This window comes from Nycticebus coucang, chromosome 5 (assembly GCF_027406575.1).
Source record: "Nycticebus coucang isolate mNycCou1 chromosome 5, mNycCou1.pri, whole genome shotgun sequence".
Classification (NCBI taxonomy): domain Eukaryota; kingdom Metazoa; phylum Chordata; class Mammalia; order Primates; family Lorisidae; genus Nycticebus; species Nycticebus coucang.
In genome coordinates, this window is record NC_069784.1 from 47,556,085 (window position 1) to 47,575,931 (window position 19,847).

The window sequence follows — 19,847 nt, forward strand, 5'->3', positions numbered from 1 at the left end:
GGTGTTCCCTGGCAGGAGCTGACGCTTTTCCCAAGTCCAGTGCAGAAAGAGAATTCCTTCAGTTAATGGAAAGTGTGTTTTTCACGTCATACCCTGGAAGCCCAAATGATTTTATTTGCAGACACCAGTTACATGTAGGGGTCTCCCTGCTTCCCGGGCTCTTTTTGTCGGTTTTCTCACCCTGCATGTCATCCCCCCAGCAGAGGGGCCTAGTGATCACCTTTGCACCTGTTACATAACAATTAGACATGTATGTGAAGGTCACGGGCATGTCTTCTTGCTTTCTGCTGTGATCGTCTTCCTGTGTTTCTTTTTTTTCCTAAATGTTTGCCCTCTGGATAAAATTTATACTAACTATTCCTAATTTTTGTGTAGGGGGATGGGGTTGAGTGAAGTGTAGAGAGCGTCTCTTCCTGCCTCCATTGTTACAAAGATGGGATGGGGCTGCCAGTCAGCTTCTTCCCTGGCTTTGACCTTGATCTCTCTCCTATCCCATGAGCCCTAGCGAAGGCATTTGGCATTGCTCTTACTATTATGAGGGGAAACAGATCTCTAAAGGCCAGGAAATCATTTCCTCCTCTGTCTGATCCTTCTGCCATGACCCCCCCATTCATACAAAGTCTTTCTTACCTCTACATCAAAATCTTCTTTTGGCTCAGTGGTGTGGATTCACTGTCTTTTTCTCCCTAACAAGCCTTTATTTGGCAAAGATGGGGAGGTGACAAGTGGGGACAGAGAGGGCAGGGAGAAGAGTAATAAGAGTAAGCAGAAGGGACAGTCCAATGGAGTGGGGCTGAGACAGGCTGTTAGTCATCCCTGTTAGCAAAACGATCCTTTGATATCTGAAAAGTAAAAGGAACAGGGTTTATCTGGCAAGCTTTTATTCCCGCCATCTGAACCCTGTGTGAGAAACGCACTATGAAGTACTGAACTGGAACAATGTTGGCCCAGCTAGAACTCTCCTTAGCAACCTTCAAAATAAAACAGATGTTGTCAGCACCGAAAGAAGATTTTTCATCTCTGGAGCTGAATTTGCCTCCCCGCTCTGATCCCCAGCACATTATGTGGTGCTGTCCAATCCCAGCACTGGCTCTCAGGCCCCATAGCACCCCCAATCCCCTCCCACCTCTGAATCCCAGCTCAAGGATTTTGTTTTTATTGAAAGTGCTGCCTGTACTCCAATTTGAGGGCATCTTTGAACGGCTCATGCATTGATCCTGGTGTCCCCGGGGGGGAGACGCAGGGACTGTCAGACAACAGAGGGGGTGCCCTGGAAGGAGAGGGCTTGTTTAACTGGAAGGGATTTGTCGGTAGCTGTGTTCTCCAGAGAGTGAGAAGAAACAGACTAAATTGTGGGAAAGGCTTGGTTATTATCACGAGGATCCTGTCATCTGTTTTCTTGTGGAGTGCCAGCACCATTGTCATGAAAGTCATCAGCGCACCTTCCTCTGACTGGTGTTAATACACACAGAACCTGGCACCTTCCCCAGTGCTTTGCACATAATAGCCAGGATTGACTGAGTGGGTAAATAAACCAGTACCAACACAGGGTCAGGTTAAAATATGTGCAGAGGAACATCAGAATTGCAAAGAAAGGAATAATGTTTAACTCCTGGAGTATCCGGAGATGATTGCACCTGAGTAAACCTACCAAGAGTGTGAGTGGTATGAAAAATGACTGCATTCTTCTTTTTGTTCCTCTTAAGTCTTCTCCTTCCCTGTGCCTGTGACTCACACCATTACAGCTGCTTGGACGCTTGTCAGGAGGCAAGTAGGGCGTGAGTCCAGCAGCAGACCTTCCTTCCAGACTTCCCACTGGATCCTCTGCCCAGGAACTGATGAGCCTGGGCTGACTCTAAATGGTTGTGTCTAGATATGTAACATGTAGGTATATGCATCTGGACACCATACCACATGCAGCTTGGTGTCTGTACGAGGTAACTGGGAGGTGGACCAAAAGAAAAATGACTTGCCAAGTACTCTATTCTTAGGTGGCACCTGTGGCTTGAGTAGAGCGCTGGCCCACATGCAACTTGGGGTGTGTACAAGGTAACTGGGAAGAGGACCAAAAACAAACAAACAAACAAAAAAAAATGACCTGCCAAGTACTCTATTCTGTAGATCATCTTAGGTTGTGAGAGTGTGGGATGTCGTCATGGAAGAGTTCTTGAGAAAGCTGGTTCCCATGCAGGTGTGACGCAAAGCTCAGTTTTGCTACCTGATAGATTAAGAGTAATAATTACCATTTATTGAGAACCTACTGCAAGCCAGAAACTGGGCTAAGGATGTCATATGCCTTAAATATTTAATCTTACGTGGGATCATTTTTGGTCTTGGGCATCAGCTTCACTCCTGAAACTCCAGTGTGTAGAGTCCTATCATGGGGCAGTTCTTGTCCTTATTTGCTGGGGCCAATGCACTGAGGCGCATGATGGTTTGAAAGTGATTGGAATTTTCTGGAGTTTTCGTGTGTTCACCAGGAGGACAGCAGAGCCATGATGGGAACGGGTGTGGCTGGTCCAAGAGCATGTACAGCCGTTAGGAGGGTCACAGTGAATTTTTAGAGGGTGAGAAAAAGCCTCTTTCACTTAGAATTTTTATGTCCTACTTTGAAGGAGAAAAAATTTAAATTGGCAAAATGAAGCACAGTGTAAAGCAGGAGACATAAAAATAAAATCAAAAGGGGTAAAGGAAAATTAAAGAATAAATATTGCAAGGGTGGTCGAGATGAATTTGTTACCGCGTTTGAGCACTGAGTCTGCCTCTGAAGTTTTGAAGAGCTAAGGCAAAAAGATGTGATTATACAGTTCTCCTCCGAGGAAGGAAAACATAAACTCTTTCAGAGACAAACTTTTTCTTGGCACTGAATTTATCATATGCTTTTTCATTTCAGGGGCATTGGATAAATAACGTAATGGACAGGGCTTTCAACTGTTCTTTTACAAAAGGCCTAAACGATTGTTAAAATGGATGTTTCTTATATCCACCCTCTGTAAGAGCTGAGGGCATAAATCTTAAGTGTGTGAAGGAGTTTCTGTGAGAAGCTGAATTACTGCGAGGGACAAATGTTGCTTTGTGTTGATCCAATTTAGTATATGTCTAAAATTTAGAGTATCTCGAAGAATGGCTAGTTAATCTGCACATTAAGCCATCTCCTTCTGCTATCAGATGTCTTAAATGAGCCTTTGGCAAGAGCTGGATACTAATCAGTTCATGGTCGAGCTCTCTGGCGGCAGTACGGTGTTAATTGGAGACGGTTCCCCGGGTTTCAGATACGGGGGCCGAGGGAAGCAGAGCTGAGTTCTGCAGCCCAGTCTTAAGAGCCTGATTTGCATTCTTCCCCACTAGGGCATGGTCCCTTCTGCCAGCAGTGTGCCAGCAAGGAAGGTAATTATTTTTCTTAAGAAAGCCGTTAATCTGCTAAGTACTTGGTAAAAACTTCAGAGTTCTGGGCCATCTATAGGAAATAAGATTCAGACATGTAGGTTTTTTAAGGGTAACTATTATCAGCTGTCTGTCCAGGTTACCCTGGAAGGCAGAAGAGTGTGTGGGCGAGCATTGCAGTCAGGAGGACAGACCTGTGTTGAGTCCCTCCCCCCAGGTATGTTGTCTTGGGGGGGGTGTTTAATGTTTATAAGTAAGCTTTGGTTTTCTTGGTTTTATACGATGAACAATGCATATAAAGTGTATTGCCTGATACTTAAGTGCTCAATACATTTCCTTGGTGGTGATTATTGATGATTTATTAGTGTTTTGGGTTCGTTTTTTGTTTGTTTTTTGAGATAGGGTCTCACTCTGTTTTCTGGGTTAGAATACAGTGGCTTCATCATGAACTCAACTGCAACCTCAAATTCCTGGGTTCAAACAGTCTCCTGCCTCAGCCTGCTGAGTAGCTGGGACTACACATAGCTTACCTCTCTATTTTTTTGTAAAGTTGGGTTCTCACCATGTTGCTTAGGATGGTCTTGAACTCCTGGCTTTAGGTGATCCACCACCTGCCTCGGGCTCCGAGAGTGCTAGGATTATAGGCGTGAGCCACCACACCCAGCCTAGGATATTGAATTGTTACACAACCAGTAATTATGGCAACTCTTTGATAATTAGTCAGCAGGCTCACCTGCCTCTACAGGACCTTGCCCAGTTCAAGATAGTCAAACCATGCGACTCTGCCCTGCAGACAGGGCATTCCTCCTCCTGTTTGCTCTAACTGGTACCTACAGCCCATTTGTTGAATTAGCTGTGCCAAGTTCAGTGTGCTTCAGGGGGGCGTCAGAACACAGCCCTGCTGTCCATACTTCAGGATTAGTGCTTCAGCTGTCGTCATCACTCTCGTCTTCTGAGACGTTTTGGGGTTTGAGAAAGGATTTTGTGTGGGGAAGTTGTGTAAGGAAGTTGTGTGGGGTGGGGGCAGTGGGTGGCTCACATCCATACTCCTAGCACTCTGAGAGGCCAAAGCAGATGGATTGCCTGAGCTCAAGAGTTTGAGACCAGCCTGAGCAAGAGCGAAACCCCGTCTGTACTAAAATTAGAAAAACTAGCCTGGTGTTGTGGCAGGCACCTATAGTTCCGGCTACTCAGGAGGCTGAGGGAGGAGGATCACTTGAGCCTAAGACTTTGAGGTTGTTATGATGCCAAGGCAACAGAATGAGACTCTGTCTCTAAATAAATGAATGAATGAATGAATGAATGAATAAATAAATAAATAAATAAATAAATAAATAAATAAATAAAATAAGGCAGATGTGTGATTTGCTTGTAGTGGAAAGCAAATCTCCTGTAATTCTGCTCACAGATACCACATAAGACCAAAGTGTTCTAAAACTTAGTTCCTCTGGGCTACATTTTTGCTTTTATTAGTTTATTTTTCATTTGGAAATGTACATGAAAATAGTGCCAATCTAGTAAGGTTGTTATGAAGAGTAAGCAAAAGTACAAAGAGGGCAGATAACATGGTGCCTGGCATATAGAAGGCCCTCAGTGATGCGGTCGTTATCATTATTATCAAATGGGGATAATAATGCCTTCCTAGAACTGTTGTAGGAGTGCAAGAAGGTCTTTTATGTGAAAACCTCTAGAGAAGGCCTGTGCACAGGAGGCGCGAACTATTTCAGAGAGTTATAAGGAAGGAATTGTCACAACTTCCTTTTGGGGAAGGTCACGCTTGGGAGTTTGGACCTTTGGCCATAGTGTGGATATGAGCAGATGCCATCTTGGAGTCCTGCTGGGAGCAGATTCCCTGCCTCTTGGAATGTTAGTGATTCTGCACTTGGACTGGCCTCAGTGTTCTGTGAAAGAATTTAGGTGTTAAAAATAAGGATTTATGAATATTCACAGAAGAAATAACCACCAGTTTCAACAGTTATCAATATTTTGCTGATCTTATTTCACTCTTTTCCCTCCACTGGACACACACACATACTTTTTTTCTTCTGGAATAGTATAAAGCCTATCCCAGATGTCATGTCATTTTACTGTTAAATACCTTGTATGCATCTTTAACCAATAAGTATTTTTTTCAGCCTAACCACCGTTGCTTCCGTAGCTGATTTCTTGATGAGATCAAGCAGAACATAGCAGTAATCAGTGGTGAAGTGTTTGTGCCAAAAATGAGCATTTTATGCAAAATATTAAATTTGCTTCAATTCAGCGAGTATGTTGATATCTTGTATGTCCAAGGCCCTGCACGTCTAACACGCACAGATATGTAAGGTAGGTAGCCCCTGGCCCTGGGAAGAGTCCTATGGAAGGTATATAAGATATATGTACAAATGACCAAAGTTCAAGGCAGCATTCAAAGAAAATCCTTAGGGAGCAGGGAGCCTGGCAGGTGGTAGGATTTGTTGACTAAAAAGTAGAGATGTGACATGCTGAGCCGGTTCAAAGGAGGCACATTGGAGAGGCTACACAGAAGAGGTGTGTGCACACGGCCTCGAGGACGGGCTCAATCTCTGGAAACGATTTTTGAAATTGTAAAACAGCATTGAAGGACAATTTCTTTACATGCACCAAAACAAAAAAGAAGTAAGAACCTACACGCACTCTTACTGTTCTGGCACACAGGAATCATACCTTCTCCAAGGCCTAAGTGGAATCCCCACAAGGCTGGGGGATAGTTCACATAAACCGGCACCTTGTAAGTTCGCAAGCCAAGAATCCACCTATCTTTGTCTTGGTATTACAGCTGAGGCTTCCTTTTCTGGGGCCAAAGTAAGGTGAGTTTTAACAGAGAATGAGGAGATGGTTGAAATCATTGAAAAGATATTTCTTCCCTTTAAGCTGGAATTCCTGCAAACTTGTGCGCACCTTCTGAAGTAACTCTGTACTCTCATTTTGCTGTGTTTGGGTATGTAGGATTTAAACAGATCCATTTTATTGAGGATGGAGTAGAAAGGGAGAGTCTGTTCAGTTATTTTTCCAACAACTCACTGAGCAGGTGCCCCAGGTGCTGCGGTAGAGGGAAGGTGCACAGAGACATGGGAAGCGGCGTGAGCAAGGAGTGCTGAGAGGTGCCACCTCAACGGAGCAGGAGGGTAGCAGGTGGCAGGGCCCGGTACACACAGCAGAGGGCCTTGAGTGCCAGGCTAGGGAAGTGTTCTTAACCATTAGGTGAAGGCAAAGCCATGGAAGGTGTATGGAACAGTAGATGCACCCACAGCTGTGTCAGCCTGGAGGTGGTGCTGCAAGGTCATTGCTATAGTCTTGGCTGGAGGTGGTGCAGGCCAGGATGAGGGTAGTACTCATGGGGTTTTCACTCTTAGTCACAAATATTTATAGAGTGTCTACTATGCATCAGGCTGGGGGTGGAGAAGTGGAAGAGACAGTGGGGAAGCAGAATGTGCAGGGCTCAGAAGCCCTCAGAGTGGAGAGGCAGGAGGGGAGACAGTTGGAGATGGTGCCCATTTCATGCTGAGCTCCCCAGGAGGGCAAATGGCAGGAATGTGGGAGCAGGAACAGTCACTGGAAAGGTGGGAGCAGGAGCTGACTGTGATGGAGGGAGGCTTAGGGGTGTGTGTCTGTGTGTGTGCATGCGTGCTCCCCCAGAGGTGGACAGGGGGTGGGTGGAGTGGACTACGCCTGAGGTGCTGGGGACACTCCCAGTTGGGACGCCTGGCGTGTGGGGTTCTGGAGTGTAAGGAAGAGCTGGACCAGAGCAAGGGGCCAGAGGGTTTGTGTCTGGGGCAGCGAGAGCCGGGGTGTGGCCAGGGCAGGAAGAGGAGGAGGGCGGAGAGCTGCTCTGGTGCTTGGCACTGGAACTAGTTTTGATCTCCTTTTCCTGGCGTTCTGTGGTCTGACCACTAACTGGTCCGTCAAGTCACTGCTTCTCTACCATGTTTTTTTAATTGATAAGTTAAAATTGTATGTTTATGGTGTACATTACAGTGTGAAGTTTTGATACACGTGTACCTTGTGGAATGGCTAAATGAAGCTAATTAATATAACCATTACCTCACACACTTACTTTCTTGTGGTGTGAACATTCAAGATTTACTCTCCTAGCAATTTTCAAGTATACAGCACATTGTTATTAACAATCATTACCATGTGGGTCAGTAGGTCTTATTCCTCTTGTCTAACTGAAATTTTGTGTCCTTTGACTAACATTCATCCATCCCCATCCCCAAGTAACCACCATTTCACTCTGTGCCTCTGTGAATTTGACTTTTTTAGGTTACATGAGGAACCTTAAATGAGGCCAAGCAGTATTTATCTTTCTGTGTCTACCTTCTTTTACTTAACAGTGTGCTCCAAGTTTATCCATGTTGTCACAGATGTCAGGATTTAGTTCCTTTTTAAGGCTGTGTAGTATTCCTTTATGTATGTTTATATATACAAAATCTATATATTCATATATACAAAATGTACTACATTTTCTTTTTCTTTCTTTCTTTCTTTTTTTTTTTTTTTTTGAGACGAAGTCTCACTTTGTCACCTGGGTAGAGTGCTGTGGTGTCATAGCTCACAGCAACCTCAAACTCTTAGGCTCAAGTGATCCTCTTGCTTCAACCTCCCAAGTAGCTGAGACTACAGGTGCCCACTACAACACCTGGCTATTGTTTAGCACTCCCAGAGTGCTAGGATCAACCTCATTTTCTTTATCCATTCACCCACTGAACACTTAGGTTGGTTCCGCATCTTGGCTGTTGTCAATAATTCCTCAACACACATCTGCCAGCTCTCATCATAATTTTCACAGCCTTTTAGGAGGTACCACTTTGGAGGAATATCTTGTGAGGTGGAAGTAAACCATGACGGATTGAAGGGGCTGATATCTGTTAGGGACAGAATAGACGTCCTCACAGGCAGCTTCGTGGTGTTTTCTTTCTTTTCTTTTATTTATTTATTTATTTATTTATTTGAGACAGAGTTTCAAGCTGTCACCCTGCGCATCATAGCTCACAGGAACCTCCAACTCGGGCTCAAGCGATCCTCTTGCCTCAGTTTTTCTATTTTTTAGTAGAGACAAGGTCTCTCTTTTGCTCAGGCTGGTCTCGAATTTGTGAGCGCAAGCCAGGCCTCCCAGAGTTCTAGGATTACAGGCGTGAGCCACCATGCCCAGCCTTTCTTTATGTTTTCAATTGCACTGGTCAGACTGAGGTGAAGGCCTGTAAGTTGCTGTCTTCTGGGGTCAGATTCCCTGTGGCAGTAACTTAATGGTGTCATTGCCAGCATGGCATTCAGTGTTCCTGAAAATCATTGTATCTGTTGGTGGTACTTAGGAAATAGGAAGGTTTTTGTTTTTGCAGTTTTTGGCCAGGGCTGGGTTTGAACATACCACCCCTGTATATGTGGCCGGTTCCCTACTCCTTGAGCCACAGGTGCTACCCTTTTTTTTTTTTTTTTAATTCATTATTTTATTTTATTTATTTATTTTTTTTTAGAGACAGAGTCTCACTTTGTCACCCTTGGTAGAGTGCCCTGGCACCACAACCTCCAACTCCTGGACTTAGGTGATTCTCTTGCCTCAGCCTCCTGAGTAGCTGGGACCACAGGACCCACTACAATGCCTGGCTATTTTTTGTTGCAGTTTGGCCAGGGCTTGGTTCAAAACTGCCACCCTCGGTATATGGCGCCGGCGCCCTACCCATTGAGCCATAGGCAACGCCCTTCATTTATTTCTTTTGAGACCAAGTCTCACTTTGTCGCCCTTGGTACAGTGCCGTGGCGTCATAACTCACAGCAACCTCAAACTCTTGGGCTCAAGCGATTCTCTTGCCTCAGCCTCCCAAGTAGCTGGGACTACAGGCGCCTGCCACAATCCCTGGCTATTTTTTTGTTGTACCTGTTATTTTTGCTTGGCAGGCCCAGGCTTGAACCTGCCAGCTCCAGAGTATGTGGTCAGTGCCCTGTCAGGTGCCAAGCCACGGATCTCACTCTTGCTCACGCTGACCTGGAACTCGTGCCTTGGCCTCCCAGCGTGCTAGGATTATAGTCATGAGCCCAATCCACCTGCCTCGGCCTCTCAGAGTGCTAGGATTACAGGCATGAGCCCAATCCACCTGCCGTAGCCTCCCAGAGTGCTAGGACTACAGGCATGAGCCACCGTGCCCAGACTGAAAATAGGAAGTTTAGAAGATAATAAGTTTGGTTCCTCTGAAATCAGGATGTACTTGAAAGATGGTAGAAAGTACACAGCTCTGGGTTCAAATCTGCCACTTTTGAGATGAATGGACAAGTTATCAACTTCTTTAAAACTCCATATCCTCAGAAATGAGAACCATGAATAGTAATTCACGAATATATGAATATGTGTATATGTGTGTGTGTACGTATGTACACAGGTAAACACACACCAGGCAGCAGTCTAAGCCAGTGTTTTTCAACCATTTTAATCTCATGACACACTTGAACCTATAGTTATACTTCCACAGCACACTAAATTATGTTGATAAAAAAAAAAATTAACGAATATACTTATTGTCCTTTGAACTTCTTTCCAAAATAATTTAATGAATGCGCTTTAAAAATGTTTGTGGCTTGGGCCAGGTACAGTGTCACATGTCTGTAATCCCAGCACTCCGGGAGGCCAAGGAGGATGGATTGCCTGAGCTCACAGGTTCGAGACCAGCCTGAGCCAGAATGAGACCTCATCTCTAAAAGTAGCCAGACATTGTAGCAGGTGCCTATAGTCCCAGCTATTTGGGAGGCTGAGGCAAGAGAATAACTTAAGCCCAAGAGTTTGAGGTTGCTGTGAGTTGTGATACCACAGCACTCTACCAAGGGCAACAAAGTGAGACTGTCTTAAAAAAAAAAAGTTTGCGTCACACCTAAGATCCTCTCAGGGTGCACTGGCTGAGAACCTCGGGTCTAAGCGCTTTAAGCCCGGGCACACTTTAACTCTTTTTTTTTTTTTTTTTGTAGAGACAGAGTCTCACTGTACCGCCCTTGGTAGAGTGCTGTGGCATCACACGGCTCACAGCAACCTCTAACTCCTGGGCTTACGCGATTCTCTTAACTCTTAATCCAACAGTAACATTACGAGGGGTAACTGTTACTGTCCCCACTTTGCAGGTGAGGCACATGAGATCTCAGTAGTGCACCCGAGGCTCCTGGCAAGTAAATGGCAGAGCCAGGATTTGAACAGTCTGGCTCCAGATCCCTGCTCTTCACCACCTCATAATTTGCTGTGCAGGTTAATGTGACACGCAGGAGGGTCTGACTTACTGTGCTTGAAGTAAAGTTGAGGCTTCACAAGTGACAGCCGCTGTCTGCACACAGTTGATGCTCCACGTCCAGGGGCGTCTTGCCGTGTGCAGGGCCAGTCACATCTGTCCTTTCTGCTCTAGATACCTCGTTGTTCTGGTCTGTACCCAAGTTGCTTTTGGGACTGCATCCAAAATTCAACATGAGAAAGGGCCTGAACCTTGGATGTAGAGTAATTTGAGTGTTTCTTGTCTTCTGTACATGACAGCGTTCCCCAGGGGCCTGTGGTGTGTTGGCACCGTGCCTGAGGCAGGCAGCCCCCAGCTGGGTGACTTGCTCCCCTGTAAACCAAGGAGTCGGGGTGGTGGTGGGGGCTCTTTCCCATCCGGCATCCAGAGGCCTGTGCTGTTTTTCTGCAGCGTCGGTGTCACAGCAGGATGTGCTCCCCCAGACGGGCAGAGGCAATTAAGTGGTTGTCAGGATGACATTTTAGGGAATTAGGATTTTGAGTTCTTTCCATTTCCTGGCCTATGGACTCATTCGGAGAGAAGTCATGATGTTATGAATTCCATCAGATGTGTAAATCACAAAAGAACTGTTCATAATCTGTATGAGTTATAAACAAACAATAAACAAAACTAAACTGTCTGATCAAGGTGATGCAAATAATGATAGTATCGATAAGTGTAAAGTTCTGTTTATGTAGAATTATTTTTCTCCTAGAAGGCAAAGTTCTGTAGCCTTTTCTAAAAGCCTTAGTGTTAAGGAGCTGAGCATTTATTAAATGCCTACTGCATATAAGGCCTGTATTTATAACTAAGGGATGAGACCTTAGCACAAAGTAAGGATGGAGCAGGGTGACTGGTGTGCAAAAGGAGATTGTTGACTGTGGGTGCACAGGGATGGAGTGTCACCTCTGGGTAAGGGCCCAGGTGAGGTTGGAGAATGAGTGGCTGTTTGCAGAGTATCCCAGTCAGGTCACCAGGGTGGCGTGAGACTGCGGGGCCTGGAGAACCTGAGATGAATGGGTGACGGAGGCGGCAAAGGGGAGGAGCAGAGGAAGCCCTGGGGCCTTGAAGACAGATATGTGGAGGTGCCTAGCTGGAGTAAATTGAGGCAGAGAACCCCAGAGAAAGAGGGGTTTTCATACAAGTGAGAAACAACAGGACTGCAGCAGAGGTGGGGGGATGCCGGGAGAGCTTTCCTCCCACTCCCATCAAAATTTGGGAGGTGGTGTGCTCACGGAACAAGGGGTGAGTCACATGTGGCAGTGAAAGGAATATCCCTTGGAGAGTGTTTACTGATCACTGAACATAGATCTGGCAGAAAAAGTCAGAAGAGCAGTAAGGGAAAGATAAGAGCGTGGAGGGGGAATGATGGCCTGAGGGCCTTGCCTTTGGGGCATGGCCAAGGATGCCAGGAGCCCAAACCATGGGAGGCTTGATGGACCAGCCTCTGAGGTGGGGTTTTCTGGTGGGAGCCTTGGAGATCTGTGGGCTGGGCTTGCTTGGCATTCCAGAGATAATCTTGGTAGAACGTGGACACTGAGCTTCAGAGATCCTTCTCAGAGCACTTTACCCTTTGGAGGCACTGACAGCAAACTCCAGCCCCACCAAAAGATACAGACTGGCTGAGGACATTTGCCTTCTGGCATTGGAGGTTTTCTTGAGAATACGTGGGGCAGTGTTCTGCGGGGCTTGTAAAAACACTCCTGCGAGAGCCCATCCAACAGAGACCGACAGCTCGCTCTGTGGGCTGGAAGGGCAGGTTGTAGTCGTCAGAACACGAGCAGCACTTGTCTGGTTCCTTTTGCTAATTCTTGGTATGTTGCTGACTCATTGCGTTTTCATCCCGGCCTTTCTCTCTGTCTTGCTCAGAACCAGACTACCAGGTGTACCTGGACGCTTCCAAGGTCCCTGGGTCTGCAGATGACCCCACGGAGCTGGAATGCCGGGTGGTGGACGCCAAGGGTGCGGAGGCAGGTGTCCGCTTCACTGTTTCCTGGTACTACAGGATGAACCGGCGCAGTGACGACGTGGTGACCAGCGAGCTTCTTGCAGTCATGGATGGGGACTGGATGCTGAAATACGGGGAGAGGAGCAAGCAGCGGGCCCAGGATGGAGAGTTTCTTTTTTCGAAGGAGCACAGAGACACATTCAATTTCCGGATCCAAAGGACTACAGAGGAAGACAGAGGCAGTTACTACTGTGTGGTGTCTGCCTGGACCAAACAGCGCAACAGCAGCTGGGCAAAGAGCAAGGACGTCTTCTCCAAGCCTGTCAACATATTTTGGGCATCAGAAGGTAGGAGCTGCGGTCTTGTTCCTCGTCCATTTTGTTTTGTTTTTGCTTGTGTCGTCCCACTGTGTGCTCTCAGGTGCTCAGTTGTCCCCGTGGGTTACCACTCACACCAGGATCCAGGGCCTGGACATTAGTCACAGTACGGCCCTCTACACCTTCTTTGTACTCACAGCCCCCACCCCTCACAGTATCCCCAAATGCCAAAAAGAGTGCTCTCGAGCTCACTGCCATCAGCCAGATCTGCTGCTGCTGCTGAACTTTATCTCTGACCGTTCCTTCTCTCTAGCTTGTACTCAGTCTTACTGCTCTAGGGACACTGGTTCCCCTGGAGCCCTCCTAAGTGGTGGCACCTCCCTCCCATATGTCTCGTGTAACTGGGCCTGGAGGTGAGGCCGGTGTCCCGCTTGTTTTCCACTGGAGCTACCAGACCGTTTTCCTTCACCCCTAAAAGTGTCCAGCCTCAATTCTCATGTGGTCAGACCAGCTCTCCTGGCCACTGCCTGCTGACTCTGAGGTCCCCCATTCACCCTTTGAGGGTGTTAGCTTTTGTTTCATGGCCACCATCTACTAAGACTCCTGTCTTGCTAAATTCATAAGCCATATAAAGCTCTGGGTCACAGTTGGAACCCCCTGTAAGAGCTTTTTTTTTTTTTTGTAGAGACAGAGTCTCACTGTACCGCCCTCGGGTAGAGTGCCGTGGCGTCACACGGCTCACAGCAACCTCTAACTCTTGGGCTTACACGATTCTCTTGCCTTAGCCTCCCGAGCAGCTGGGACTACAGGCGCACGTCACAACGCCCAGTTCCCCCTGTAGGAGCTTTAAAAGAAAAAAAGAAAAGCCAATGCTTGAGTTCACCAGAAATTCTACTTTAGTTGGTCTAGAGCAGTGTTTTTCAAACTTCTTCATCTCGTGGCACACTTGTACCTATAGTCCAACTTCCGAGGCACACTTAAATTATGTTGATTAAAAAAAAAAAGAATAAAAAAAGGGAATATTCTTACAGTGCTCTGAACTCTTTCAGAAATAATCTAGCTAATGATCTTTAACAATTTTGCAGCACACCTAAGATCCTCTCACAGCACACCAGTTAAAAATCTCTGGTCTAAAGTATAGACAGCCTAGGACTAGAGAATTTAAGTGCTGCCACGGGGAATCTCCTGCTCAGCAGAGATTCAGAGCCCTAAATATGTACTCCTTTGCTCTCCGTCCCTTGTCCTCCTTCCTCTAGTCGCCATGTCCCTGTCCTGTCTTGGTCCTTTATTCCCATGCCGATACCCTACTTTAGGCTTCAAGTAATGTGAGCCCCTCCCTAACCTCAATGGAAAGCATCCTATTCTCTAAACACACCTCTGTCTTTTTAGATCACTCTTCCCATTTTTCCACCAACAGCCCTCTGACCCAACTAGGACTGGCCATCTGTTAATTCATCCTGCCCCCCAACATTGTCCATCACTCCCATTGTGTCTTCAATTCTCTCTTACCTGAGGTGACCAGTTGCTCAGGATAATCCAACTTAACACCTGTTGTCCTGTTGCGATGGTTACGACTCCCTCTTTTTTCCAGAGATGTGTGCAGGGGTTGGAGTTAGGGGCAAATTCCATGGTCGCCCACTGATACCCAGCCTCAACTCCCAGTCGGTCCCAGTCACCCCCTTCCAGCACCCTTCACTCTCTTGCCTCTCTCTTGCTTTGCCTTATACTCTGGCTAAGCCACAACCCAGTTCAAAGCCATCGCCTTATCTCTGGTTGGAGAAAAACACTGAAGCATTTTGACTTTAAAGTCATGATCACTTACGTTAAGTGGGCTCGCAGTACTGCCTGGGAATCCTGTTATGTCTCCTTAATCTGTTTACTTCCAACTCTCCACACCGCCTTCTCTGCAAAGCCACCTCCTCCTCCTCTCTCAGTGACTGGTCCTGCTTCCTATTTCCCTAAAAATAAAAACAAACAAACAAAATAGAAACTGTCAGGTGCATCCCATTCCCTCCACCCTGGTGCTGAGCCCACATCCTTTTGTCTAAGCAGAGGCCAGACCCTCACTGCTCATATGCATGGCTCCTCTCTCTAATGTTAAGCATATTTCTCTCCCTTCTGGGCCTTTCCCACTAGCCTATCAATAAGCTGTTAGATCACATATATACACACACACACACACACACATATATTTTTATTTTTATTTTGAGACAGAGCCTCAAGCTGTCACCCTGGGTAGAGTGCCATGGCATAACAGCTCACAGAAACCTCCAACTCCTGGGCTCAAGCGATTCTCTTGCCTCAGCCTCCCAAGTAGCTGGGACTACAGGCGCCTGCCACAACGCCCGGATATGTTTTGGCTGCAGCCATCGTTGTTGTTTGGCAGGCCCGGGCTGGATTCGAACCCTCCAGCTCAGGTGTATGTGGCTGGCGCCTTAGCTGCTTGAGCCACTGGCGCCAAGCCTAGATCTCATATGTTTTTTAAAAGCTAAACTAACGTTTGTGTTGCTTCCCCTCCATCTTTCTGTTTCCCATACCCACTAGCCCACCTGTTAACGCTCTCTTCTTTTACAGCAACAATATTTGATTTATCTGTACTTGAGGTCTCCAATTTTTTCCCTCTTATTCTTATGGTACCAACTCGAATCTAGGGCCTAGCCCATCTATCTCCTGCTGCTTGTGTTAAGGTTACAATGGTCAACATATTGCAAATCCAGTTATTTTGCTTGACTCAGCGGGATTTAGCACAGGTGACTGTCCCTCCTCCTGGGTTGCTTTGCTTCTCCCTGTGCCTCTTGCAGCACCGTCGTCCCAGGACTTGCTTCCAGCCTTACTGGCTGCTGCTTCTCAGCTTCCTTTACTGGTTCCTGTCCATTTCCCTGACCCTCAGATGTGAGACTGCTTCAGGACTTCAGGATGTAGTCCTGGGACGTCTTTTCTAAATGGTGATAAATGTTTATCACCCATACCCTCATTCCCTTGGTAATCTCTGCTCTCATGAATTTAAGTACCATTTATATACCAGTGACTCCCAAGTTTACACGCCTACTGCAGACTTCTTTCCAGAATTCCAGGCTCAATAGTGGGCTGCCTTCCTGACTCCTCTGCTTGTCTAAAAGGCATCTCAAACTTCTGTTCAGAAGGGTGCTTCCGGCTTCCCCACCAGCTCTCTTCTCTCAGCTCCCTCTGACACCATGTTCTAGTTGCTCAGATCAAAACCTTTGTCCCTGACTCCTCATTATTTCTAGCCACTTCTCCCACCCCACCCTTCCCGAGCTGCCATTGTCCCTTGCCTGGATCATAGTGCTAGCCTCTTTACCAGTGTCCCCCTCCTCCTTCACATCTGCTTTTGCACACAGCAGATGCAATCATTCTGTTAAAATGTAGGTCACATGATGGAAGCTTGCCCATCTCACTCAGAGCAAAGCCTAGCGTCCTTTCGGTGGCCTTGGATGTCCTGTGCTGACTGGCCCGTTACCGTCTGACCTCGCCTGCTGCTCTTCCTGGAACCCACTGCCCTCCCCATGGTTCCTCACATGTGCCAGCCCTGCTGCTGCCTTGTAACTTCCCTTCCGCCTGCTATCCCCTCTGCCCAGAGTGCCTTTCCAGAGATGGTCAGCCCCTGCTCCCTCACCTCCTTCAGTTTTTTTATTTTATTTTTTTAGAGACAGAATCTCACTTTATGGCCCTCAGTAGACTGCTGTGGCGTCACAGTTCACAGCAACCTCCAACTCCTGGGCTTAGGCAATTCTCTTGCTTCAGCCTCCCGAGTAGCTGGGGCTATAGGCGCCCGCCACGACACCTGGCTTTTTTTTTGTTGCAGTTTGCCTGGGACCGGGTTTGAACCCACCACCCCCGGTATATGGGGCCAGTGCCCTACCCACTGAGCGCAGACACCGCCCCTCCTTCAGTTTTTTTGTTTTTTTTTGAGACAGACTCTTACTGTGTCGCCCTCTGTAGAGTCCTGTGGTGTCATAGCTCACTCAGCCTCAAATTGAGTGATGCTGAGTGAGGCTCAGTTTGAGCCCAAGCTCAAAGCTATTCTCTTGACTTGGCCTCCCTGGTAGCTAGGATTATAAGTACCTGCCACAGTGCCTGGTTACTTTTTAGAGACAGGATTTTGAATTTGATCAGGCTAGTCTTGCACTCCTGAGCTAAAGTAATCCACCCGCCTCAGCCTCCTAGAGTGATTACAGGCGTGAGCCCCCACACCAGCCTTTCAATTCTTTTTTAAATATTGCCTTCTCAGTGAGGACATCCCTGGCCACTCTATCCACAATTATGATACCCCTCCCCCATACAAACCCAAACTTTGTTTCTTCCTTGCCTGACTTACTTTCTCTTAAACATTGATCACCATCTAGCCATACTGTATGTTTTACTTATTTATTTGGTTTATCTTCTTCCACTAGCATATGAAGAGTGTGTGTCTATACATGTTTGTCTACCATCCTATTCCCAGCACCTGAAATGTGGAAGGCTCTCAACAAGTACATGCCTAGTTAACAAACAGAATCAAACTCATGGGAGAATCAAGAAAGAATGTGATGGCTCAGTGGCACCTCAGAAATCAGTGATTCTGGAGAGAGTATAATGTGCATGTTCTGCTCATAGGGCTTTTTTTTTTTTTTTGAGATAGAACCTCAGTCTGTCGCCCTGGGTAGAGTGCTGTGGCATCACAGCTCACAGCAACCTCCCAACTCCTGGGCTTAAGCGATTCTCCTGCCTCCACCTCCCAAGTGGCTGGGACTACAGTTGCCCACCACAACGCCTGGCTATTTTTTGGTTGTAGTTGTCATTGTTTGGCAGGCCCAGGCCGGATTTGAACCCACCAGCTCTGGTGTATGTGGCTGGTGCCTTAGCCGCTCGAGCTATAGGTGCCAAACCCCACCAATAGGTTTGAAGGCACAAATGTTCTAAGAAACCTAACATAAAAATCTTAACAACTGGACAGACTATAGGATTAATCATCTTATAAGAAAAGACTGTCTCATTAATTTATTCATCCATTCAACAAGAATTTAAGAACTTTCCAAGTGCCTGATGTGGTGCCATTATAAAAGGTGAATCTAATGTGTCTGTGTATAGGAATAATTGTTTTGACAGAGAAGCAGGGAGTAATACACTTAAACCTAAAGTTAGTGTAGCCATAGACATTTCTCAAAATGTTAAAGCATTTCTGAAATTAAAGTGTAAACCAAGTGGAAACGATTAGATCTATAAATACACATGCTTTAGTCATTTTAGTAATACATCTGCTGGGTAACGTTACCATCACACAATTACACGAAGATAACTCATTTCTGCCTTGCCCCCTGCTCAGCACACACGAGAGGCAAATGGTGAGGCCAAGAGCCTGGGCTCGCTGTCGATTGCAAGCTTGTCTTTCCCAGCTCACCAAGAGTGCACATCCTTAGAGCCCCTAATGTTTTCTTGGTGAGACTTCTCGAGGACTCTGAAAACCCTTAAAACCAAATTCTCACCATTGATTCCTTCTCTTCTCACAACCATTAAATCATTTCAGCATGGTGGCTTTCAGCCTGCTTGCAGATAACACATGATTTTCTTTCCAAGTTTCCAGCTTCTCCTAAGTGCTATTATGTGGCAGTTTGCAAATAAATTCCTATTTCCTTGACATTTTGCTGTTTGTAGCATAGTCATTTTAACCGATCCTGTTGGAATTCACCTCCTTCTGGTGCTTCATTGCAGATTCCGTGCTCGTGGTGAAAGCGAGGCAGCCAAAGCCCTTCTTTGCTGCAGGAAATACATTTGAGATGACTTGCAAAGTGTCTTCCAAGAATATTAAATCACCACGCTACTCTGTTCTCATCACGGCCGAGAAGCCTGTTGGGGACCTCTCCAGTCCCAATGAAACCAAGTACATCATCTCCCTGGACCAGGATTCTGTGGTGAAACTGGAGAATTGGACAGACGCGTCACGGGTGGATGGTGTCGTGTTAGAAAAAGTGCAGGAGGATGAATTTCGCTACCGAATGTACCAGACTCAGGTGTCAGATGCGGGGCTGTACCGCTGCATGGTGACGGCGTGGTCGCCTGTCAGGGGCAGCCTTTGGCGAGAAGCGGCAACCAGCCTCTCCAATCCCATCGAGATAGACTTCCCAACCTCAGGTGAGGCACAGAGGAGGCCAGAGGAGAACAGGAGGGTTTGGGTCAGATGCCCTTATTTTTTAAAACAACTTTTGTAAGCTGTAATTCACATGCTGTGCAGTTTACCCATTTACGGTACATAATTCAGTGGTTTTTCATATACTCCACAGAGGTGTTCAGCCATCTCTACAGTCAGTTTTAGGACATTTTTATTTCATCCAAAAGATACCCTGAGCCCCTGAGCCAGCATTCTCCAACTGTATCTACCCCCACCTCTCCTGCCTACCCTTCTGTAGCACCCACTGTCTTGATTCCTGTCCCTATAGATTTACCTGTGGTGGGCATTTTACCTAAGTAGAATGTGGTGGGTGGTCTTCATGTCTGGCTTCTACTACTGAGCATAATGTTTGAAGACTCATCCATGATGTAGCATACGCAGTACTGTATTTTTATGACTGAATAGTATTCTGTTGTACAGTTAACACCACGTTTTGTGGGTCTGTTCATCAATTGATGGACATTTAATTGTTTCTGGTTTTTGACTATTATAAATAATGCTGCTATGAACACATTCATGCATAAATTTTTGTGTGACTGTGTGTTTTCATTTCTGCCCTCTTATTTATTTATTCATTTATTTATTTTCTTTTGAGACAGAGTCTCACCCTGTGCCCTGGGTAGAGTGCTGTGGCGTCACCATAGCTCACAGCAACCTCACACTCTTTGGCTCTAGCAATCCTCTTGCCTCAGCCTCCCAGGTAGCTGAGACTAGAGGTGCCCACCACTATGCCTGACTCATCTTTCTATTTTTAGTAGAGATGGGGT

The 19,847-nt window shown here is 46.5% G+C and overlaps 1 protein-coding gene across 1 annotated transcript in view; it reads left to right on the forward strand.

Annotated features, from left to right (window-relative positions):
• Positions 1–19,847, forward strand: part of PTGFRN (prostaglandin F2 receptor inhibitor) — a 77,677-nt gene that overhangs the window by 38,287 nt on the left and 19,543 nt on the right. The window contains exons 5-6 of the mRNA XM_053591239.1: positions 12,519–12,944; positions 18,624–19,043. Coding sequence (XP_053447214.1) covers positions 12,519–12,944; positions 18,624–19,043 — 846 coding nt within the window. The remainder of the gene's footprint in view (positions 1–12,518; positions 12,945–18,623; positions 19,044–19,847) is intronic.